This window comes from Cavia porcellus, unplaced genomic scaffold (genome assembly GCF_034190915.1).
Source record: "Cavia porcellus strain 051 isolate PalLab524CR breed Dunkin Hartley unplaced genomic scaffold, mCavPor4.1 scaffold_12, whole genome shotgun sequence".
In the NCBI taxonomy this organism is placed as follows: Eukaryota; Metazoa; Chordata; class Mammalia; order Rodentia; family Caviidae; genus Cavia; species Cavia porcellus.
This window is the reverse complement of record NW_026947495.1, coordinates 84,186,749-84,211,448: the sequence shown is the minus strand read 5'-3', so window position 1 is coordinate 84,211,448 and position 24,700 is coordinate 84,186,749. Positions and strand designations below refer to the sequence as shown.

Below are 24,700 nucleotides of genomic sequence, written 5' to 3'. Positions count from 1 at the left end.
TTTGATTCCTGGTACCAGAAGGAATAAAAAAGTCAAATTTTTTGTTCCTGTTTTATTTCATATTGTCATTCTCGTATCAGTTATCAGCAGAGTGCTCCACTGTGTTGCCTTCTAAACCACAGGCTCTGACTACATGTGAGCTTGCCCTAGATGGAACTGTTTCCACCATTCACCTGGCTCCTATGAAGTAAAGACCTCACTCTATGTCGTTGCCATGCTTCCTACACATGGGGTGTGTGTATGTGTCTGTCTGTACGCTGCAAAGTGAATTCCAGAATGCTAAGCACTTCTGCCATTGAACGATAGCCCCAACTTTCCCCACTCCTTAAAGTCAGTGTTGCCGTGTGTGTGTGTGTGTGTGTGTGTGTGTGTGTGTGTGTGATGTTGGTTTCCTAATTCCCTAAGGTTATAAAACTTTAAAGGTTGAGCTGTTGGGTTCTAATACCTACGATATGATAATCAAGACAATCTCACTTGATGTCAAGAAAGATTCCTTCTTGCATATATAATTATTGTGTCATCCATTTGACCAGCATTTGTTAAAATACTGTACCTGGCCATATTTGCAGTATCTCAGCATTAAAATGAGTCTTGGTGCATTCTAGCATATTACTTGACTGCATCAAAATTGACTGCAGAATTTCTAAATTGCCATCTAATTTTGTCTGTCAAAGTAAAGGTGTATTTGATATTTTAACAGAGAGATCGTGACCTGGAGCTAGCTGCTCGAATTGGAAAAGCTCTCTTAAAGCGGAATCATGTCTTATCTGAGCAGAATGAAACCCTGGAGGAGCAGTTGGGGCAGGCCTTTGATCAAGTAAGCCTTGGATGTGACATTCATACCATAAGATGATTAAGATGATTAGGTCATGCTGTGGGAAAGGTCTTTTCCACAGGCATCCCTGAAATGGTGACAGTAGGTCAGTAACACTAATACCTGTTGAATTGTTGGCAGCCATTGAGTTAAACAGTAGAGAGTAAAGTTATATAGAAGATCATTTGGGTGACTTTCAGTGTCATAGTGCCTGTGGCATTCTGCTTAGTTAGGTTCCTCTGCCAATCCCACCTCTTTTTTGTGTACTTTGTGATCTGATTTAAAATTTTTTTTGTACAGGGTATGGAACTCAGGATGTCACACTTGCCAGGCAGGCACTGTGCCACTGAGCTATATCCCCAAACCTAAAGTTATTTTTTAAAAAAATAAGTACCTAGTAAAAATAAAAGGGGGGAAATAAACTAAAAAGAAAAAAATAAGTACCCAAATGTAAGGTATCTTTACTTAGAAACAAAAACAAATGGTAGAAAAGTTTTGAAAATCTTTTATTCCTTATCAAAAATGTATATAGTAAAATTAACTTATTGTCAACTTGAATGTTTACATTTCAAACTTTCTGATTTATTTTTATCTGGTGTCAGTTTTACTTTATAAATACATTATGGTTGATAGTATTTAGACTTTTATGTTGAAAACACCTATTCCCTGAAGCTAAAATCAATGCACCTAGGAAGAGATGCACAGTTATATGCAATTTACAGATGCAAGCTCCGAGGATGAGAATTTAAAGTAGGTCTATTCTGATTCTTGAAAAGATTTTCAGTGTTTTGTTTTGTTTTGCTTTGTTTTGTTTTTGTCTTTTTGAGACAAGGTCTCTATGCAGTTCAGGCTGGCCTTGAACTCACTTTGTAGCCCAGGCTAGTCTCCAACTCTCAACGATCCTCCTGCCTCAGCCTCCCAGTGCAGGGATTATAGGACTGTGCCACTACGCCTGGCTAGTTTTTCAGTTTTGTTTTCAATTGTGGTTGTAGCCTTATCATCTTCAGTACAGATTTTTTGGCTATATTCCTGTTTATTAAGAGTATGAATACAATACAATACTATACTATACTATACTGTACTATACTATACTATACTATAGGAAAAGTTGTATTTTTGAGTGAATGGTCTAAAATGAAGCCTAGGAAGTATCCAGACTGTTTTTCTTGTGTTAGCGCTTGTCCCCCAGAGTCATTCAAATCTTTTTTTCATGGTAAAAAAATGTTTTATAAATTAGAAGCTATATTATATGTAGCAAATGCATGATAAAGAACATTTTAATCAAGCACTTTTTATGAACAGGTTAATCAGCTGCAACATGAGCTGTCCAAGAAAGAAGAGTTACTTCGAATTGTCTCCATTGCTTCTGAAGAGAGTGAAACTGATTCTAGCTGTTCTACACCTCTTCGGTTTAATGAGTCCTTTAGTTTATCTCAGGGTTTACTGCAATTGGATATGCTTCAAGAAAAGCTAAAGGAACTGGAAGAAGAGAACAGGGCCCTTCGGTCCAAAGTACATGCAATTCAATTCTTATTTTCCTTATTCCAAAGGCTGTAAGACTCAGGTCCAGGTAGTACTGAGATTCCTGTACAGCAGAGGTTATAAAACTGTGCTTCAGAGAGTACTGAGATGAAACATGATAGCATTCCAGGTAGGGATGGCAGACAAGGAACTTTGTACCTTCCACTGTTACCTGGAACCCACTGAAAAGTGGGTAATAGGTTGTTAGATAGGATAGCTACAGCAGGAGATGTGCATCTTGTGGAGTCTACACAAATAGCTAAATAACTGAGAGATGAGCTGTGTTAGAAAGTTGCAAGTTTCTGTGAGCTTGAATAGTAGGGTAAATCAAGGAAGTCATGTTTAAACAAGGAACATTGGGCCGAAGCTACAGGCTCATCCAACAGAGATACAACTTACAGGGTGTGCATAAGTTTGTGTAAGTCCTGGGTGAAGCAAGAGAGATGCTTGTCACATCCATTTTCATGCCTTTATTTTGTGGTAGATAAAGCTTGATAAATAGGTTCTTTTTCTTTTATAAGTGATACACTAATCTTCAAATGTCAAAGCTTTTTGTGGTTATTGCTGTAAAACTGTTAGAAGGTATTGTTACACACACTTTTTTCTTGAAGGCTTGTGATATCAAGACGGAAACTTTTACCTATGAAGAGAAGGAACAGCAGCTTGTCAGCGACTGTGTTAAAGAACTCCGTAAGTAGGAACATACTGTTTGATAGGCTTTGGGCAATTCTTTGTTCGGATATCTCTAATTAAAAAATTAGATCAATAAGCGAGGCATGGTGGCGCACTCCTGCAATCCCAACACTCGGGAGACTGAGGCAGGTAGATCGTTGCAAGTTTGAGACCAGCCTGGACTACAAAGTGAGCCCCAGGCCAGCCAAAACTGCATAGTGAGACCCTGTTGAGAGAAAAAAATCAGATCAGTGATTTCAGTAGCAGCATCTCAAGCAGTTTAAAATGGTTAATCTCATTCTGTTTTTTTCTGTTGTTGTTGTTATAACAATTAGGTGACTTATAAAGAGAGTTACTTGACTCAGATTTCTGGTGACCAAGGAGTTTCCACAACATGTGCCTGTCTTAGCGCAGGACCCTGGCAGGGTTGCAGCCTGGTGGAGAAAGAAAAAGGACCACATGCAGAAGGAGCCGGGCATGTGGAGGGATGGGTTTTCCATCATAAGCCTGCTCTCAGGAGAACTGACACACTCAGAGAGGCCTGTGATCATGCCTTCCAGAGGCTGCACATGACACCCACACGTCCACGAGCCCTCTGCAAGGTCCCAGCACCTCTCCACCACACTGGGCCACACTTTTTCCCCCAGCGTACTCTGAGGCACGAGCCCCATATGAATACAGCAGATACTGAACATCTCAGTCTATTATAGAGCCTGTACTTCCAGTAAGATATATGTATTTTTTTAAGAAATGTGTTTTTTAATTGTCATTATCATTAAGTAAAGACCTGTATTTCTATAAATAAGTTTATAACATGTCAGAAAAGAAGCACAACACACATTCAGTTGCTGGGGGTGTCTTTCCATAGAGAATAGGACTTGCCAAAGTCTGAAAATTGACTCATCACAGGGCTTAAAAGGTGGCATAGGCCAGAGATATACCTCAGTGTTGCCACACCTGCTTGGCAAGTATGAGGTTCTGAGTTCCATTCCTGGTACAAAAAAAAATTACATAAAACCTAACATTCAATGATGGTTTACCAAATGCCAATGAAATAGTCTTTAAAAGACTCTATTATAATTTGAGGCAATGTTAATTAAAGCAAGATTTCGCTGTGCTTGGTGGCACATACCTGTAATATCACTACTCAGAAGGCTGAGACAGGAGGATTGCCACAAGTTCAAGGCCAGCCTGGGCTACCTGGTGAGATCCTGTCTCAAAACAAAATACCAACTAATATTTTAAAAATAAATCATGGGAAAACATTGGTTTTAGTTTCTCTACAAATAGTCTTTTTTTAAATACTTCTTTTGTTTTTTGAGACCAAGTTTCACTATGTGGTTCAGACTGGCTTTGAACTTACTAGGAGGCCCAGGGTGATTTCCAACTTACAGTAATCCTTCTGCCTGAGCCTCCCCTGGGATTATAGGCATGCACTACCATGCCTGGCTATAAATACAGTCTTTTTATTGAAAGATAATGTGGTCGTGTCAGTTTAGTTTGACTGTGGGTCTCACGATGAAATACCTTAGAGTAAGACTATTAGAAAATGAGAAGGTATATAATTGAATCTTCTGTTACGGTTATTCAACATTTTAAAATACAAAGACGTGACTTTCCCAAAAACTAAAATTCCAGACTGTTGCCTCCTTATTGTGACCCTTCGAAATCTAAGAAGCTTTCAGTCAGTTAAAAAATAGTTTTATATGACAGTGAAAAAGGTTTTCTGTATTTAGATGTCAGACTTTCTATATGCAGTCAGGTTTGTTATTTCCCAGGTCCTGTCTCATATTCATACAAGACACCAAAGCCATAAGAGTTACTCTTGAGGCCTGCTCGGTTTTGTTGAGTATCCCAGAGAGTCCCTGCTGTAGAAGCAGCTTGGTAGCTTCATCACATGCTGTCGTAGATTGTAACTGTTCCATTCTGGAAATGTCCTTTTGTTAGATTTTTTATAATTAATTTTCACTACTTGTGGGCTTTTATTTAGGTCTTGGAGAGTTCTGAAAGACTCACATAAAATTAATTCTTTGTATTTGCAGAATTATGTGATTCACTTAACTCTCCTTTTAGCCTTTTTACCTTTCATAATGAGAAAGACTGGAACAAATATCTTTTATAAAGAAAAAAAAAGCTTAAGCAAAACTTTAGCGCTTTCGTCTTTACGTGTATTTTCTCCTATTCCCAGCATCAGCTTATCTCAGAAGAAAAGTCTTTTATTTATCTGATTTATGTTGAAGAAAATTCTAGTCATGATAGTCCAGTGCTTGTTATAAATCAGAATTTGGCCAGTAGACTGATAACTGCCAATGCCTGAACTACCTTTATATTAATTTTTAAATTTTTATTTTTTTTTCCAAGGTGAAACAAATGCTCAGATGTCCAGAATGACTGAAGAATTGTCAGGGAAGAGTGATGAACTGATTCGATACCAAGAAGAGATCTCCTCTCTGTTATCTCAGATTGTAGATCTTCAGCACAAACTTAAAGAAGTAGGGTCATTTATTTGTTCAGCTGACATTTGTTAAGCACTGACCTAGTACCATGTACTCTGCTAAGTGCTAGCTGTCTTGCCCTTTTAAAATTGATCTAAAATCTTATGAATACCTACTTTCAAGTCACTATTTCTGGAATGAAGTCAGATTTCCTTGGAAAGTTGTGGTGTGACTTACTGACTTGTGCTCATTGTCTTCTGAACACTTTTTGGGTTTTGTGTTCTTCCCATTTTGTTGCCCTTAGTTAATTTTTGGAAGACAAGACCTTAACACTGCACCTAAGAAATAAAAAGTAAACTCTTAAGATGGCTTTCAGAGGGAGAGGATAGCTATATTTTAGGTGTGCAGGAAGTTCTCATGTGTCCCCTTTCCTGTGTTGCTAGCATGTGATTGAGAAGGAAGAGCTAAGACTTCACCTACAAGCATCTAAAGATGCTCAACGCCAGCTGACAATGGAGGTAAAAACTCTTCCTTTCTTTCGTGTGATTCAGGAGTGTAGGATTAAGGAGCTTCCTTGTCTTTGTGAATAAGAATTATTAAAGGGAATTACTAGATATAAAAACTGCAGCAACAGCAAAAGATTAAAGTGAAATTGTAAGATCTAAAAAGAAAATCATTTTTAAAGTCCTATTTATAAAACTAACAATAACAATGTCATTGATTAATTGGGAGAAACCATGGTTTTCATAAAATTCGTCAGGAGAATAGAACACTTTTATCAGTCTACCTTAACTAGCCCATTGGTTTTTAAAATAGGACAGTTTCTAATAGTTTCTGCAGATACATCAAGAAAAATAACAAAATCTCTTAGCTTCTATCTATGTACATATTTTTTATATTAGATATAGTTTCATGGTAGTGTAGCATTGCAGTCACCTGGGAGAACAAGTTTTAAAATGAAAATTCCAAAGCATGCCCCACCACTGCCACCACCAAGAACTTCTAATTTACTGGATCTAGAGTGAAGGCTAAAATATACTTTTGTGAGGAAAGGGAATTGAGATAAGGTCTCCCTCTAGTGTGAGCTCACTTATGCAGCCCAGTCTGGCCTCAAACTTGTGACAGTCTTCTGCTTCTGCTTCTGCCTCCCAAGTGCTGGGATTGCAGGTGTATGCCACTGTGCCTGACTAGAGTATACATTTTTAATAGCCAGAGGGGGTGGTACACACCTGTAATCCCCAGCACTCAGGAGGCTGAGGCCAGAAGATCACTGAGAGCTCAAGGCCAGCCTAGTGCCTGGCCTACATAGAGTCTAGGTCACCATCCTGAATTACATAGTACTACCCTGTCTCAAAAAATAATAAATAAAGAATATACATTTTTAATAAAATTTCCCAACACTGGTGATTCCATATTACACTTGAAATTTTTTCAATTAAAACTTATGCAAATTTATCAGGCTGTGTATCTCACTGTAAAAGAAGGTTCTGAATCCCAAGATTCATAAATCTCAAAAGGAAGAAAACTACTTTCTTAGTATGATTCAGTATCCTGACATCAAATGCAAACTAGACTATGTCATTTATAGACTTCAGAGTGCTGTTAAAGAAAGATTAATACCATGCTAAACTTAACTTGGCCACAGCTATTACAATTCCTGTGCAAGTTTTTAGTGTATGAAGCATTAAATATTGAATTGACAGTTCTGATTGTCTTGGCTATGTTTCAGGTTTTGCAGAGTCCTGTTGTTGTATATTTTTGGCCAGGCCACCCCTAATCTTGGCATTTTTAAATAATATATTCTCTTTGCATAGTTTGCTTCAGTCTTCCTATTTAAATGGTACTCACAAAGTCAGCCAGGTCCTGGAGGAGCTAACACTTCCTCGCAGGGGAATGTGTTTATCTTGTTTTGTGAAAGTGATAAAGTATACTACCATCCTTTCTTTCAGCTGCATGAGTTGCAAGACAGGAACATGGAGTGTCTGGGGATGTTACATGAATCCCAGGAAGAAATAAAGGAGCTGCGTAGTAGATGTGGCCCTGCTGCTTCTCTGTACTTCTCCCAGTCCTGCGGACTTTTTACTGGGGTGAGGAACTGAGGAAGATGCTGTGATTTTAAAGAAGCTTGTTAGGATAAGATTTTCACAGAGCATGATTTGTTTTTAATTTGCATGTCTGCATCTTCCTTGTGTTCTTACTTATTCTAACAGATGACCTCCTAGATGTGTTGTCACAAGTGAGAGGAACTGTCAGGAAGTTAGGTCTAAATCTAGCATAGAGCTCCTTAACCTTGCCTCTAATCCTTGGCTCCCATCTTCCACTTGCTTAAACAGTACTCCAAATATCTATAACATATTTCAATAAATCTTGGGTTTCCTAATACATTTAACTCCCGTTAGAATGTAAGCCCTGTGAGAATAGGAATTATGTCTAATTCATTAATGATAGTATTTTTTGAGTGATAAGAAACTTCTCTGCTTATGCTGCAATTTGTATTTTTGGCTCATAGAGTGGTATTTATAACCTGTTTCTTAAATACTTACATATAATTTTGAAAAAATTTTAGAAGGCCAGATGGGACAGCAGTTTTATTTTCTAATTTTTTATTTTGAAATAAATTTAAACTTAGACAAATTTCTAAAAATAATACAAAGAACTCATATATATCACTCACCTAGGTATCTCAGTTTAGTGTGTGTTCATTAAACACATGGGCAGCCTGCTGAATCCTCATGCAGGATCATAGTACACCTGTCACTATCAGAAAATGAACTCAGTATATCTAATCCACATGCCTCTCTGGGGCTGATCAGGCCCCCAGTCATCTGAATGAGGGTATAAAGAATAAAATAGAGACAAGGATTGAGAATGCCAGAGGGTCCAGAGGATCAGAGCTCTTTTCAGGCTAACTCGGAAATTCCAAACTTACCATTTTTTATGGAGTACCCAACTTTGCAGAAGCGTGTAGGAAGATCCAGGGAACAGCAGTGTGGAAGGCTGTGACGTGAGCAGTGTCTAGTACGAGACAAGATGTTCTTGCATGAATATGCCATTGATTAATGGGAAATGTATTTTCCCCTTGGGTTAATAGTTACTTCTATAGAATTTTATACATGAGTCAGAGACTCCAGCTGAAATGTTATGTCGTCTTCTGAGACATCACAGCATCATAGGTCATTGAGACCACCCACCACTGTGGCCAGTGGTCTAGGGGCCTCTGTTTCCATATGCCAGCTGCTGGCTCCTCAAGCAAGGCAGGTAGGCCTCAGACTGATTCAGACCAGTAATACAGAAAGCCATTGTCATAAGTTGTGTGTGTTTACTTTATTATAACAACAAAAAGACTTTTAGAGATTCTTTTAATCAATTTAACAGCAATAATCACTTTAGGAATATCATACTCTTTTTAGGAATCTTTAGCAGCTGAGATTGAGGGAACAATGCGGAAAAAGTTGACTTTGGATGAGGAATCTTCTCTCTTTAAACAAAAGTAAGTATAGGTCACATAATTGTCACTGTGTAAAAACTTAAAAGAAGCCACAGGGCTAGAGATGTAGCTACAGAGTAGAGTACTTCCTTTGCACAGCCCTACATCAGCACTGCAGATGCTACAGTTCAAATAAAATTCAGTAGTAAACTTGCTTACCCTTCAATTTTTTTCTTCATACTGTCCTTACAGCAGTTCTCTTATTCTAAAATTTGTTTTCTACAAAACTGCGTAACACAACTCTTCTCAAGCACTCTGATAGTGAGTGTTGGTAGTAATGAATGCTTCCTTTTTTGACAGAGCCCAACAGAAGCGGGTGTTTGATACTGTCAAAGTTGCCAATGACACCCAGGGCCGCTCTTTCCCACTCCCAGCTCTGCTACCCATCCCAGGGTCCAACCGTTCAAGCGTCATCATGACAACAAAACCTTTTGAATCTGGCGTACAGCAGACGGAGGATGGAACACTGCCAGGCCAGGGGACTAACTCCAAAGAGGTTCCTGAGTAAGACACATTGTGGCAGGAATTGTGCATTGCTTATGGCGTTGGTGTGTGAGGGTCACATGATCAAATTCCAGCATTTCTCTGTACTGTCCCACGAAGATTCTCAGACTCAGTTTTCATTCTGTTTTAATTGCATTATTATTTGTAGGACAGATCATTGATTTCATAAAATTTATTGGAATGGATTTACTAAGGTATTCAAAAGAGGTTGCCTCTGATTTCAGAATTCTTTACTACTACAGTGTTACAAAATATAAGTGTATAGCTTCACATTCAAAGTACAAATTGTTTGAATTGATTTGATCATTAACATAAATGCATTGGTGACACTTTCTCCTACCTGATACTCATAATCTCACTTGGGTGCTTTGGGGGCTTCATACTGAGTTTAAGTATAAACTGCCAAGTACAAAATTGCTCTTAAGTTTTTTATTTACATTTAGACTTTTTCTTTTCATTCATTTAGTTCATTAAATTCCGTAGCCTAGAAGTTAAACCATTTTACAGGAAAATCGGTCAAAAGCTTCAGCAAGATAGACATTCACATCTTGGGCAGGTCTTTCTGATATGAGAGGCCCTGACTCACGAGCGGATCTGTCATGGGCGGTGTCCTGAATGCCAGGAGCCTATGTGTCAGGCCGCACCCCACCCCGTTTCACAGCTGTGCTAAGAGAGGCCCTGAGACAGATATAAGTGAAGCACCTGAGCCAGAAGCAGTGGCAGCCCTTCGTCCGGGTCAGGTGTAAGATGCTTTCCGAATTTCAAAATGTTGAAATATGAAACAATGTGCACCAGAGAACTATGAAAGTGCAGTATTTATACGAATGTCATTCTCTTTTAAACTTTCTGCAATGTTTGTGGGGAATTTAGTGGCTCATTTTAGTATTTTTTAAATTGTTTTGCAACTGTTGGCATCTAATAGTTTACTGGGAAGCATTTTCTCTTTCTCCATAGTGCATAAAATAATGGTACCTCTCAACACATAGATTTTAGAAGAAAAAAAAAAATAATGGTACCTCTTCCAGTCAGTGGTAGATTTAATGAAATATGAGAATATTTACTTTTATGATTACCTAATCTAAATATATTGATGGGCATATAGATTAAATAGAAAAGCTAGCAAACACAACATAACAATAAAATATATTGTTTGCCTCTCTGAAGTCATTTAAAATGATCTATAAAAGTGATTTATGATGTAAACTCAGTATCTGGGAGGCTGAAGCAGGAAGATCACTATGGGCAACACAGTGACTTAGCAAAACCCTGTGTCAGAACAGACAAAAAAAAAACACAGAGGAATATAGCTCAGTGCAATGGTCCTGAGTTCAGCCACCAGTAATGGGAAGAAATAAATAGTATGTTGGTGATTGGGGTTAGTGAGTGGTTATTATTTCTGTATTCTGGATAGCTAAGCAAATATTTCATTTTAAGACTGTGTCTTGAATGTCTGCTGCATGGTAGGAAGGGTCTGGGTCTGATCAGTGCACATGATTCTCCCATAGCGACTCTCAGCCCACGAGCCAACCAGGACCCTCTGGAGACAGTGACCTGGCTGTAGCACTGCATCGTCTCAGCCTGCGTCGGCAGAATTACTTCAGTGAGAAGCAGTTCTTTGCTGAGGAGTGGGAACGGAAGATCCAAGTTCTGGCTGACCAGAAAGATGGGGTTAGTGATTGTGACAGCGCCCCAGAGAGCCTTGCTGCCCCATCTACCAACCAGTCGGAGACCACAGAGCTCGGCAGTGCCAGTTGCCTTCGAGGATTTATGCCAGAAAAGTTACAAATTGTCAAGCCCCTTGAAGGTAATAAGCCATTAAGGATCCTTTCCAAGCCGTGCAGTTTTCTGGACTTTCTTTTGTCCAGAATTGAGATTCATGTTGCAATAAGAGCACCCGTGTATTGATCCCCTTGTTACCCTGTGTCTTAGTTACTTTTTACTTGTTGCTGAGACAAAATACCTGAAGCCCAAAGCTGGGAAAGCAAAGGTTTATTCCGTACAGTTTTTGGAGGTTTCAGTCCATACTCAGTTGGCTCCAAGGCAGGCGGGCATGGCAGGGCCACAGTTCATGGCGGCTGCAAACAGCAAGGCGGAAACGGGCAAAAGAGCAAGACACACCTTCTTCCTGCCATTACATTACATCCTGGCTCCCCCTTTGTGGGTGTAGCACTGACACCTTTAATGCAAGTACTAGACAATGAACCAATCACAAATGCACAATGCAGGGCTGGGGATTTAGCTCAGCGGCATAAGCGCCTGCCTTGCAAGCAGGCAGTCATGAGTTCAATCCCCGGTACTGATAAGAACAAAAAAGACCAAAAAAAAATGCACAATGCAAACTCATGAGGCCTGGGGGGCCACCGACATAAACCATGACACCCTTAAATCTCTCTTTGGGCAGTCATGACTTGGAAAATGTGTGAGTGAATAGTATACACTCTCTTAAGTCCTCAGCCATCACATATAAATATGAGAGTGGAAGAGGAATCTTTCCTGTCCTTTGCTAAAGAATATCACTGATAACACTTTCCAGGGTGAGATTAGTGTAAATGATAAATGAGAATGTTGTAACTTCATATCCACCTTCCTTCTTTAAAAATGAACTCTTAACGCAGTGTCTTGGTCGCTCTCCTTGTTGCTGAAGTATAACCCTGTAGCTTAAGGGAGTAGAGGTGTAGTTTGGCTCACAGTTTCAGAAGTCTCAGCCTCTGCATGGTTGGCCAGCTCCAAAACAGGAGGCGCATGAGGGAAGGGTCTGGAGGAGGAAAGCTGCTCAAGTCATGGCACCCAGGAGACAGAAAGAAGTCAGCAGCTGGAGAAGGAGGGATCCCCTTCCAGGTCACACCCCTAACAACTCATTAGCCTGATGAGCAGTGCAGGGCCACCACGATCCGGTTGCCTTCCAGAAACCGCATCTCTGACCACATGAGGATTTGGGGAGTTCTTCTAGATCTAAGCCAGAATACTCAAGAATATAATTGACTTAGAGGTGTGTCTGCCTGTATTTTTGTTTTTTCAGTTCTATTTCAGTTCCGTTTCTTTTCTAAGATAGAACTTGAAATTACAGTAATTTCTTTATTATATAAAATATTGAAAATCTTTGAATCTTTCTCTGACAGTGTCATAAAACAGTTCTGGTTTAAACAGAACTTTGAGTAGGTAACTGAAAAGGACCCCACAAAGTCAGAGGTTCTAAAACTTAATTTGATGCAGGTGTAGTTGCCATTTTTAGGATAAAATGACCATGGTGACATAATTCAGTGTTACATCTGGTACCAATGCTTGGGATGATCATTCACCCAAATCCCTCAGACTGAAACCAAGTGGTATATTCTCTCATTATCTCTCTATTTCCTGTTCTCCCTGGAAGCCCAGAGGAAGGAGAATCTTGACCAGGGTGGGGATCTATACAGATACATTACTGAAAATCCAAGTTGTCTTCCAACCCAGTACCTTGGCTTTTGACTTCCAAGTTCATACATGCCTGGTTCCAGGCCAGACGAGTGTTGATTTTTATCACCTGGGAAAACACATGCCTGCTCTGAGGTACACAGTATCATGCATCGTGGTTTTAGGAAGAATGTCTTCTTCGTTGTTTCTCCCCTTCCTTAGATGTCCTTTTTAAAATTACTTTTTGAAGAGAAGGATTATTCATATCTTCATCTTACTAGTTTTCCATGGAAAACTTTAATTTGCAAATTTTAACAAAATACCTCTTTTTATTTGCTTTTGGCTTCTGTATTCAGGATCACAAACTCTACATCATTGGCAGCAGCTTGCTCAACCCAATTTGGGGACCATTCTTGACTCAAGACCAGGTGTCATCACTAAAGGCTTTACCCAGTTGCCCAAGGATACTACCATCTATCACATCTCAGATTTAGAGGAGGATGAAGAGGAAGGAATCACTTTTCAGGTTCAGCAGCCTCTTCAGATGGAGCAGAAACCAGAGGCTTTTAGCTCAGTGGCAGGGATCTTCCTGCCACCCATCAGTTCAGCAGATGGACCTGTTACAGGTGAGAAGAGAGTTGAATATGACTTAGAAACGAGAAGCACTTTGCATTCATATTTACTGTGTGGTCAGCTAGCTACCTCTTCTCTAGTCTCACTGAACTGTACTCAGTATTGGATGTATTATTACCACTATTATTGTGCTACAATAGATCATTATATGTAATACTAATATTTATTGTGATGGTAGTGAAAATCTACAGCATTAGTAACAACCCTAATTCTATCCACTTCATCTTAGCCAGCCTCCGTAAGTATATTTGGCAGAGAGAGATCAATTTAGTCCATGGTTCACAATCATTTTGGTCTCAGGATCTTTATATTAAAAATCTTTGCGAGCTGGGAATTTAGCTCAGTGGCATAAGTGTCTGCCTAGCAAGCACAAAGTGGTGAGTTTGATCCCTGGTACCAAAAAAATAAATAAGTATCTTTGCAAGTCCCAAAGGGTTCATCTATGTGGGTTTTATCTATTGATATTTACTACATTAGAAATCAAAACTAAAGAATTAGAAAAATACTGGCTTATTTAAAAATATTTTGATAAAAATAAATTATAAGTCATTAAGTGCCACACAAATACTGTGTTCTAGGGAAGCAGCTATTTTTTTTTAAATAGAAAAATAGCTTTGTTTTATGATGTGTGTGTGTGTGTGTGTGTGTGTGTGTGTGTGTTTGTTTGTTTGTTTCATTAACCCTAACCCTAACCTTAACTCCTGACTTAGCAGGAGACAGCTACATTGTTGGATTCTGTCGGTTTCTACATTCAGTCTATTGCGCTATTATGATATTTGGATGAACAGTATGAAGAAAATGTAGCCTCACACAACAGAGCTAAAAAAAAAGTATATTAATAGTGTTTTCCAGGTATTATGGATATTTGATATTAGGAGTACACTAAATCTTGCTAAGTGGTAATTTCTTTAACATTTATAGCAATGCGCTACTGAAACTTTGTCAGTAAATTTTCATGCTTTGTTACATTAAAACATACTGGATACCCTCCACTTTCAATGAATCTTTTGTTCATACTTGATTTGGTAATGTACACTGGTCATTAAGAAAATGCTGGCTTACTGAGTTAGGCAAATCTTCCATATGTGAATACATTTCATTATATGTAATTTATCAAAATCACATTAACATCATGTCTCCCAACATAAAAGTCTTAAGTATTAGGAAGCTTTCAAGCTTCCATTGACAGTACAGATTTTCACTTAAAAGCTCAAATTGTGTCACTGGCATAAAAGAAATTTTTTTTTAAGAAACAAGGCTCATTTCATTCATTTTTAAAGAAAATGCCAAATATCCTATTCTAAATAATTGTTTCTATTGTTTTTTCAAGTAAAAATGATGTTCCATCATAACAGAATTTCAGCTCAGCTGCAAGTGTAGATAATTATCACCTCTGTAATACAGCAGGAGTACTTCATACATACATACAGCCCTCTGTTTACCCAGCATAGTAGAAAGATTCAGACAGATACAGTGTGTAGGGGTCTGGGGATTTAGCTCAGTGGCATAAGTGCCTGCTTGAAGGCAGTTGTGAGTTCGATCCCTGGTACCGATAAAAAGGAAAAAGACAAAAAAAAAAAAAAAAGATACAGTGTGTAATTTTTACTGCTTAATCAAGGACATTCTAGGAAACATACTGACAAATTTAAGTGTAATCTGTAATGACATCCTTGATTTGTGATCTTTTTGCACTAAGAATCCAAATGTAGCCCCAACAGAAAGAAAAGGCCCTGTCATACCATTGCTGTAAAAATAATTCTGACCTGTTAACTCCCACAGTCTGCAGACCACACTTGAAAACTACAGCTGGGTTCTTTAGATGACTAGGTCTTATTTGTTGTTGTTTTTTAGAGTATGGTTTTCTCATGTTTAATACATTTGTATGCCTTTTATTTATAGTTTTAAATTTCAGAAGAATTCAGCTACATACTAACCAGCTAATGCTTGTATAATCTATGTATTTCATTTCCACACTAAGGAACTCATACCACAAATGCAGTTAATAAATTCTTTGTTATTAATAAATAGTGATGAGCTTTTTACATTATTAACTTAGTCTTTCACTAGCATCCTAAAATTCTATTTCAATTGCAGCCTCAAACCCAGGAAAGTGTCTGTCAGGCACGAACTCGACATTCACCTTCACCACCTGTAGGATATTACATCCCTCTGATATCACTCAGGTTACCCCTAGGTAAGAAGGGCTGGGGAATTTGGGGCCTCACATGAATTTCTTTTTAAAATTACTGTGTATCTTAATACCCAGAATTTTAATCAACAGTCATTTGTCTTTAGCATATCACATCATATTTCTTACTTGATTATAATAAACTCTGTGAAACAGGCAGGACACACTGTGTATTTTGTAAAATGAACAAACGGAGTCCTAAAAGTCAAAGTTACTTATCTAGGGGCAGACAGCTAGCTCATGGCACGACCCAGAGCTTGACAGTCTGCAAGATTTGAGGGACCGGCCTGTGCACATGACCACCTTTGTTTCTGATGCCACATGCAGGTATGGGATTCTTAAAACTGTGTAATAGGACTCAAAACCCTGTGATCCTTGTGCTACTCTTGTTTTAAGAAAGAATACAAAGTGAAATTATCCAAAGAATAAATAACAGGGCAGTCTGTGGGTGTTCTGCTCTGAAACTGTTCCTGTCCTTGGATTCACTACTCTCCTGACACCGATATGTGCACATGGGCTACTGCCAACCAGGGGAACTGACACAAGCATCAGTGCCCAGAGTTTTTATTGGGATTGAGGCTTTGGCCTGCAGCACAACTGGTACTGCCTGACCCAAAGCACCCTCTCTGTATCACATTATTGGTTCTTCTGGTATTGCCGGCCTCACCCTGTGGTTAATGGGGATAACCAGCCCATCCCAAAATCTAGTTTGACCATTTCCCACTCTGACCAAAGCCACTCCTGACATTTACGATAGATTGACTCTCAGAAGAGGAGGGCAGATTCTCCAGACAAGGCCAAGTCAGTTACTGCAAGGGCTTCCTTTGTAACCTGTTTGTAGCCTACTGAGGCCCAAAGGAAGCTAAGGGAGCTTCCAGGAAGTATGTTGACCATGGCAGGGAAGTTAACTAGAACTAGAAAACAGAAACCAGAATCAAGGGTCTCAAGGGGTAGAAGCATGAACCCTCATGTATAAACTGTGAAACATCTATAGAGATACACCTACAGTTCTTCCATATTTTTCTTACAGTCACCAACTTTAATAAAATTGCTTCTTGAAGAGATTTTAATACAAGTTGATGCAGTCATATGAAGTATTCAGGTGGGAATGGATGGGCAGTTTCCCGATGAAGTAGGAGAGGGGATGTGGAGATGGGCACACAGTATTAGCTGCACCAGATCCGAGGTTCTTCGTTCAGTTGATTTCAGCAAAGGATAAAGCTCACTTGAATGTTGTTCTAGAAAGTTTATGTATTAGTCTTAAATTTGTGGTATTCTGTATTGAAGTAAAAGTTTATTAAATGCCGGCAAACTGGCTAAAGGAGAAACTAGTTTTAAATTTTAGAAAGATTCAACTACATACTAACAAGCAAATACTAGTACAATCTGTGTATCTTCATTTCCACACTAAGGAACTTTTACCACAAAGGCAGTTGATAAATGCTTTGTTACTAATAAATAGTGATGAGCTTTTTACATTATTAACTTAGTCTTTCACTGGCACCCTAAAAATCTATTTCAGTTGCAGCCTCAAACTCAAATCCAATCGCCATTTCCTTCAGTACAAGATTTCCTATTTTTATTCTTAATATAGAATGAGAAATACTATAATTGCTGTCAAAAGTTTTAATTACATTTAATTTTCTAGAAGCACATGTTCCAAATAAGGTTCCAGGGATATTAGCATTGTTTGGAACTAGAATTTCTTGAGAAGAATGGAAATTTAATACATTTATTGTTCCTTAGTGGTATAAAACTTAAGAAATAAAATTCTTCTTAGCATTTTGGGTCTCATTACAAAGGATTGTATTTTTTAAAAAGCTCGACTTGTTTACCCATGGATTGTCGTTTCTTGGTGTATACTTTATGGAATGGAGACATTAATAAAAATTAAATACTAGCATGCAATTGCTTTTGGTCTTAAACGCTCTTTCCTTTTTTTCTTAAGCTCGGGGTTTCCGCCGCTGGCCTGTGGCAGCAGAGGCAGGGCCTCATCCAGCACTGCTGGGCACTCCCCAGGCCTGACCTACCAGCTCAGCACGGGGGAGTCCATCACTAACCGACGGGACTCTACCACAACCCTCAGCAGCACTGTGAGCCTGGCCAGACTCCTGCAAGAGCGGGGCATCTCTGCTAAAGTGTACCACAGTTCAGTTTCTGAGAAGCCCCTTCTCCAGCTGTTCCCCAAAACCCTGGCCACACCTTCCACTCCACCAAATTCGCCATCTCACTCACCGTGCCCCTCTCCGGTGCCCCTTGAGGCCCCAGTGCATCTCTCTGAAAACTTTTTGGCTTCTCGACCAGCTGAGACGTTCCTCCAGGAGATGTATGGCTTGAGACCTTCCCGGAACTCTCCTGATGTGGGGCAGCTGAAGATTAACCTGGTGGACAGGCTCAAGAGGCTAGGCATAGCCAGAGTGGTCAAGGCTCCCAGTGCACAGGAGAATAAGAAAAGCCAGGAGGCAGTAGTTGGCCTTCAGAAAGCAGACTCTGCTGTGTATTTAAATTCATGTAGCAGCTTACTGGGTGGGCTGAGGAGAAATCAGAGTCTCCCAGTCATGATGGGGAGCTTTGGTGTCCTGGTGTGCACGTCCTCACCCAGAGTGGGCGTCCCGAAGAAGGACTGAGGCTCTGTGTGAACCGACCTCTTGTGCAGGGCAGCACAGGAAGGGCAGTGTGGTCTGACCGGAGAGAAAGGGAATGTTGCAGAAGGTTGTGGATGTGGAGAGAGGGATGTGAATGAAGGGTTGGGAACACAGGCTGAGGTCCTCAGAGATAGAGGCTGGAAAACTGGAAGTGTAAATGGATGGGCCTGGGGGGCTGCGGATTTAGCTCAGTGGCATAAGCGCCTGCCTTGCAAGCAGGCAGTCGTGAGTTCGATCCCTGGTACCGATAAAAAGGAAAAAGACAAAAATAAAATAAAATAAATAAATGGATGGGCCTGGAGTGTCTGGAGACAGGAAAACAAAAGGTTCAGTGCCTCCTTCAGTTGCGCTATCTGGTCTTAAAAATAAAAACTGAGCAGAGAATAAATTCCAAAATGTTGAAACCTCCCAGAAGTACTTTCCCTTCCAGTGAGCCAAGTAGGAGGCTTGCCAGGACAGGAAGAAGACAGAGCTGCTGGGAAACTACTGGCGAAGCCGTGCTGTGGCAAGTGTGGCAGGCTGGGTCTGCCCCGGTGGCGGGAAGCCATGAGACCTCCCATGTTCCTGTGCTGAAGTCTGGATATCTGCATTGAATGAACTGCACCAATGTCTGATGTGTGCACACAGCACCGCAGGATGGGATTGTGTGTATTTCATAGCCTGAAGTGCAGACTCCTGTTTGCAGATCGTTAAGCCACTGGGAACCCAAAGGCCGTCTAGATTCCTTTGTGTTTATGATTACTAAAAGTTTGTTTTTAAAATTTGTATTTTTATACCGCATCGAAAAAAACATGGATAAGGGTTAGAAATTTACTTTAAGAAAGAAAATATGAGTCGTTTAAAACCAAGGAACCTTGCTTTTATAATATTCTGGGTAATGGAGTGCCCAAGGAATACAACCCTAACTGTCCTTCTCGTCTCCTTAGAGGCTGGAAGGGTTAAGCCAAAAGTGCAATCTATAAGAATTAGATTATGTTGTATATTTATATAATTTTTTTTGTAAGAAAAGTTGGTTGCAACTTTTTCCAAAGTGCACTATGCATATTTTTAAAGAAGATGACATGTATTTGCACAATAATTCTCAGGCACATTAAATTATTATAAACTGAAGTAAAACACAGGTTCGTTCTTTGAAAGTATATAGTTTTTATTTTTCTCCTAGTATATATTAAAACACATCTGCCTCATTCTTGGGTATCTGTGGAATTAAAGAATGAACTTTTCAATGAAAGGGTTAAGACTTCTTTTTCTCTGAGGGTCTTCTGTTACTGAAATGACAAAGCAAGACAGCATTCAGCAGTGTGGCGCCAAGCTGTTCTGTGAGGAAACTGCCAGGCAAGGTTTGTTCCTGGCCAGGCGGCCCGACCCTGTCTGGGTGGCAGGGAGACGAGGGAGGTGATGTATGCTTCTGTTGGTAAACACATGTATCCCTTGGCCTTTTGGCTTTTAATCTGCAAATGTTTCGCTTGTTTAGCCTGATTTAGCTGAAAGTGTTTAAGAGGAACCCCAGGTCAGCACACATCCCTGAATTCATCAGGCTCTAAAACAAGGTAATTCCTCATGTTTAAAATTTCAGTTCTCAGTTCACTTTTTAAGAAACAGCATTTGAATTTCTACTCTATAACTCTAGGTGCTTCTTTCGCCAACTCTTAAATCTATGTATGTATCTAAGGAAGACATCTTCCTGTTGGCTGGGCATTTGCAGTTCCAAGAACATCAGAAGCAGGAAAATGTGGGACCAGGAGTAGCACAGTGTTAAATGGTCAGATTTATACATAATGTGAGTGACTAGAAATTAAGCTAGGTCTTATAGTGTTCTGTGTTAAGGATAGTATGTGTACTTTTTTATATTAGTGGCCAGACGATCAGTGGAGACAAAATGGTATTTTAGCAGCCAAATAAGTATATCTGACTAAACAGAACCAGGCTGAGATTTTGTAATTAGATCGGTACAGATGTTCTGGCAGAACTGGGAATTGTGGACTGGTGCATGCTTGTCTGTGGAAATGAGTTCCTGTCTTAAAACTGGGTTTTGCGACTTTTGCAGTTTCTGCCTAAAACCATTCTGGTTCCTCCGAGAACCTCGTGCTTCCAGACTGCCTGCAGCATGGCGGGGCGAGGGCTGCTGGGTCGTGTTCTAGTCTCTGCTGTAGAATCAGTTCCAGGACTTTCTTGCCAGTTAGGGGACTCCCAATCCTTTTTTCTTTTCTTTTTTTTTTTTTTTTAATTCCTTTTTCAGCAGTTTTAAGTGATTATTCCTCAGGTTATCTCTTAGTATCCTTAAGGAGAGATATGTTATATCTTTATCTGTAGGAGAGATATCTTCCGTGAGCTCAGAATATACAGTTCTGAATTATGAAGACCCAAAATCCATGTAAATAGCCTTAGTGTCCATGGTCTTTGTGGAGAAGTTAATGACCATTGTTAAAGTTATTTTTTTAAAACAAAGTTTTATGTTGTTACCCTTGTATTGACATAAATAGTCAGACTCTGGCAAGGGAGGAATTGCGAGGCAGTTATGAGAGCCTGTGCTCTATAAAGGTCATATTTTGTGCAGTATTAAAGTCTTATTTTTTCTGATTATTCTAGTACAGGATTAATGTTGGGTGAACGTCCCATCACCTGTGACTTCCGGACCCAGGGCCAGCAGTGCTCCCTGACCGCAGGGCAGGTGCAGGGAGAGGCACACAGGGCATCGCACTGTAGCTCTCGAGCGGTGGTTGCCGGGCCGGCTGTGAAATGCCAGTATGTGAGGTCTGGGACCTGACTCAGGTTTTGTGCCCCCACTTTACTTTGTCACATGTAAATCACTTAATAAACATGAGTAGCCTCTGAAATTTTCCTTGGTCTCCCTATGTTTTTGTCCCAAGTACTCTACACAGATAACATTGCACTAAGTCCTTATGTTTTTTGGCTGTACTTGTCAAACCAGTACTCAAAACCACTAATAATATGTAGTAAGCAGAGCTTACTAAGTGTCATACGTATTTTTTTAAGAATAGTATAGGCAGTGTCAGTATATACCATAATCTTTCCTTAGCAAAGTAACAGCAACCAACAATAAAATCTAAACTCTTCAGTATTCAGATAATAAGGAAGGTTAAGTGTGAGTTTTTCCTGTAATTCACAGTTTAATATTAACAGTCTTAGCTAGTTAGAAATTGCTTTTAAGAAGGTACACACAGACATGGTTGGACTCGGTAGGACGGGTTCCCCAGCACCCTCTTAGCCCCACAGTGCAGCTTCGGCTGCTCAGAGATGCATTTAATGTCCACACAGAGTTATGAGCATTTCATGAAGAGTAAAGACGCTACATTTATATATAAAATATATCCCACATAAAGCATAATATCCCTAACATTCTTAATTGTGTTTTATTTCACAAAGAAATATCAGCAGATGTGTTCTAAGTCTAAAAACCCAATAAGGGTAAGGACCTGGGCCTGTGGTTGGTTGGCGGGCAGTGGTTCTAGTGATAACCATAATAAAATATGAGAGAATATACAAAAGGTGATGGAAGATGGGAGTGGAAAGTGCACAGGCTCAGATATGTATAAAGAGTGTTTCCCCCAAAAATCATTGTATTGCTTTCTCAGAAAACTAAGTCCTAAGAAGTAAGGTTCTCACATCACATTCAAACATTAAAATGGGCTAGAAGTTTTTACCAAGTTTTCAGTCAGTTTCATGAAGCCTCTACCGCACACAGCCGTTTTCATCTTCTCCCACAAAGCCTTAGGCCTGTCCAGGGCTGTACACCTCCATCTCAGTGCAGTCAGGACTTGGAGTGCAAATGGTCTTCCCCACCACTGATGCAGATGTTACTCCAGTGCATAAGGGCCCGTAACTACACATTAAGAACAGAGATGCTTAGCATCTGGACAGTTGCCCTCTGTGACAGTGCACACCTCAGATCTTGTCACATCTACATGCAGACCTCTTGTTTTGGAGGTCAGGGCTGAGGTGTAGAGAAGCATCCCCAAGACCTGAGAAGCAATGACAGGAGCACCATTCAGGGGTACAGGTCCTGCTGGCCATAGCCCAGGTCCAGCCCAACTGACAAATGTGACTGTGTGGCCCCTGCCTGGGAGTGAGCGTGGCAGCCTGAAGCCAGATCTCCAGCACCTATGGGTGATAAAGGGAACTGTGTGGGGTGGAGACGGTTTCCAGGAGGACGGCATCCTCCACAGTGGGGTGTTAAGTGCTGCCTGCGAGTAGGGCCACACAGGGTCCAGTTGCTCCTGACTAACCACATGCGGGGCCTCTGGATGCCGCAGCACCGTGCAGTGGGACGTCCCTTCCCCAAGTGTGGACCCGTCTGGTAACGCGGGTGTCTGGGCCAAGTTACAGCTCCAAATCAAGCCTTCAGCTTGCACTTTGTGACACCACGGTTACGCTTTTCCTCCACCCCTGTTCCAATACAGTGGCAGTGTGCTTGGGAGGAAGAGACAGTGCCAATGTTTCTCTAAAGTGAGTGAGAAACACAGCTACCACTTCACCCCTCAGAGCCTTCATTTCTTTCCTCTTTGCTGCTTTGGAACTGACAAAGCTATAGTTATGTCCAGGAGGAAGAAAAGAGAAAAATTCCCAGGTAGTAGAAATCGGTGGCTACGGCATGTGGCTGGGTTTCCTTTAGCTGCTTCTTTCTATCTTTGTTTTCAGCTATGCTTCACTCAAAATCTAAATCCTGCTTTTTACAAATCCTAAGAACACTTTTAAATACAAAATTTTACATAATGAACTGACTCAACTATCTAGTCCCTAGATGGATATGAATTTGGCTAGATGACTGGTCTGCCAGTTTTTTCCTTGTAATTTCTTCCTTCCTTTTAAATTTTGAAAGTCTCCACTTTGTTTGTGGCACTTGGGTGCAGCGGAAGCCACAGTCCCACCAGGGGACTTCCCTCAGCCCAACCCAGGCAGGCATCACAGGGACTCTGCCCAGTCTGCCCCAGCTCTGACTATATCACCTCCGGACTTTGTACTTTGTGAAGTTAAGCCACTAATGATCAAGTCACAGCTGTAAGTATTCTAACCCACAGCCCATGTTTTGATGAGTACAAATACTGGTGCTCCTGGGCCCCAGTTTGGGCTTGGATGCATTTCTGACATAACATCCACTCCCTGTGTGATCGACAGTTTCCAGTGTTCCCCACTCTGAAGACAAGACGCCTACGCCTGTTTCTGCCCAGACTCTTCTGAACCCCAGGATGCATCAACTTGGCTGTCTCCCTGCCACCTTGGCTGGTTCAAAGCTGAACTCATATTTTTCCCACAAGCTTGTTTATCCCCCTGACTTTCCTGTCTCAGTAAATGGCACTGGAGCTAGAGAGGCAAACACCACTGTCTCCTTCACCCTGATATCCCATCAGCCACCAGTTCTGCTGTGTCATCTTGTCCATCCTGCTGCTGCTCCTCAGTCGGGGCTGTGGGAAGCACATCGGGACCCCTGCCACAGGCACCTGCCTGGTGCTCCCGCACCTTGTCAGTGCCCTCTGACCAAAATGATGTTCCAATATACAGATCCAGTCAGATCCCTATGAAAACTATTGCTTGGCTTAGTAGAGGTGCATTCCTCACTGTGAACAGATGACAGTTGAGGGGAGGGTCACTGTGCTTTCCTTAACACACTGGCTGTCTGCTTCCCATCTCTCAGTCTCTGCTGAGCACAAGGGCCAAGGTGCTTCCCTGCCACTCACCGCAGTACCTGACAAGCAGGCAACAATGGAGGTCACAGGTCTGATGAATTTGTAACACGGTTTGCAAACTGGGTTGAAACCCACAAGTGAGTCGCAAAATCAGTCTAGTGGATTAGAATTAGCTTTCATTTAGAAAAACAAAAATAGCCAGCAATATAGCTCAGTGGCACAGTGCCTGCCTGGCAAGTGTGAGACTGAGTTCAATTCCCAGGACCTTTCATGAAACTTTTAATTATACTGTATCATGATGAGTTTCAGTAATAAAATAAAAAGCAAGTAACTTCCCTATAGAGAGAAAAATCAGTTTTATTAAGAAAAAAGGTTTTGAAATTGTTAGTAACTGAAAAAGATCCCTACCCTGGGGACAGGTACTTTACAGCTTACAAAGCCTTAGAGTGGGAAGAAAGTGCCAGCTTCAGGGTTTGCCACAGCACCCTAGCAACTGTAGCCATGGGCCAGCCAAGCCGAGGAATGCCGTGTAAATCAGTTTGTCCTGAAAACAGATCTTAAACTTATTTTGTCTCACAGCCAAAGATGAAAGCGGAAACTCACTGTGAATCCCCCAAACTGCGATCGAAGACGGTCCCTATATTTGTATCTTAGAAAACTTAACTGGCTGCTGCTTCACCTTTCTCTCTATAACAGATTCCCCTGAGCCAATGAGGTGCTACCATTCTGTTTCCATAGTGATGAAAGAAACAAACCACCCCTGCTT

General features: G+C 40.6%; 1 protein-coding gene across 7 annotated transcripts in view; it reads left to right on the top strand.

The window, feature by feature from the left end:
- The window catches only part of Trak2 (trafficking kinesin protein 2), a 59,070-nt gene extending 37,944 nt beyond the window's left edge, over positions 1 to 21,126 (top strand). For 6 of the 7 annotated variants that reach the window (XM_063259564.1, XM_063259567.1, XM_063259565.1 and 3 more), the window contains 12 exons: positions 701 to 817; positions 2,117 to 2,326; positions 2,947 to 3,025; positions 5,369 to 5,499; positions 5,886 to 5,960; positions 7,392 to 7,529; positions 8,853 to 8,932; positions 9,230 to 9,433; positions 10,939 to 11,237; positions 13,180 to 13,449; positions 15,551 to 15,650; positions 17,593 to 21,126. In XM_063259564.1, coding sequence (XP_063115634.1) covers positions 701 to 817; positions 2,117 to 2,326; positions 2,947 to 3,025; positions 5,369 to 5,499; positions 5,886 to 5,960; positions 7,392 to 7,529; positions 8,853 to 8,932; positions 9,230 to 9,433; positions 10,939 to 11,237; positions 13,180 to 13,449; positions 15,551 to 15,650; positions 17,593 to 18,271 — 2,382 coding nt within the window. In that variant the 3' untranslated portion in view covers positions 18,272 to 21,126. The remainder of the gene's footprint in view (positions 1 to 700; positions 818 to 2,116; positions 2,327 to 2,946; positions 3,026 to 5,368; positions 5,500 to 5,885; positions 5,961 to 7,391; positions 7,530 to 8,852; positions 8,933 to 9,229; positions 9,434 to 10,938; positions 11,238 to 13,179; positions 13,450 to 15,550; positions 15,651 to 17,592) is intronic. The other variant, XM_063259568.1, reaches the window with a different exon arrangement.
- The last annotated feature ends 3,574 nt before the right edge of the window (positions 21,127 to 24,700 follow it).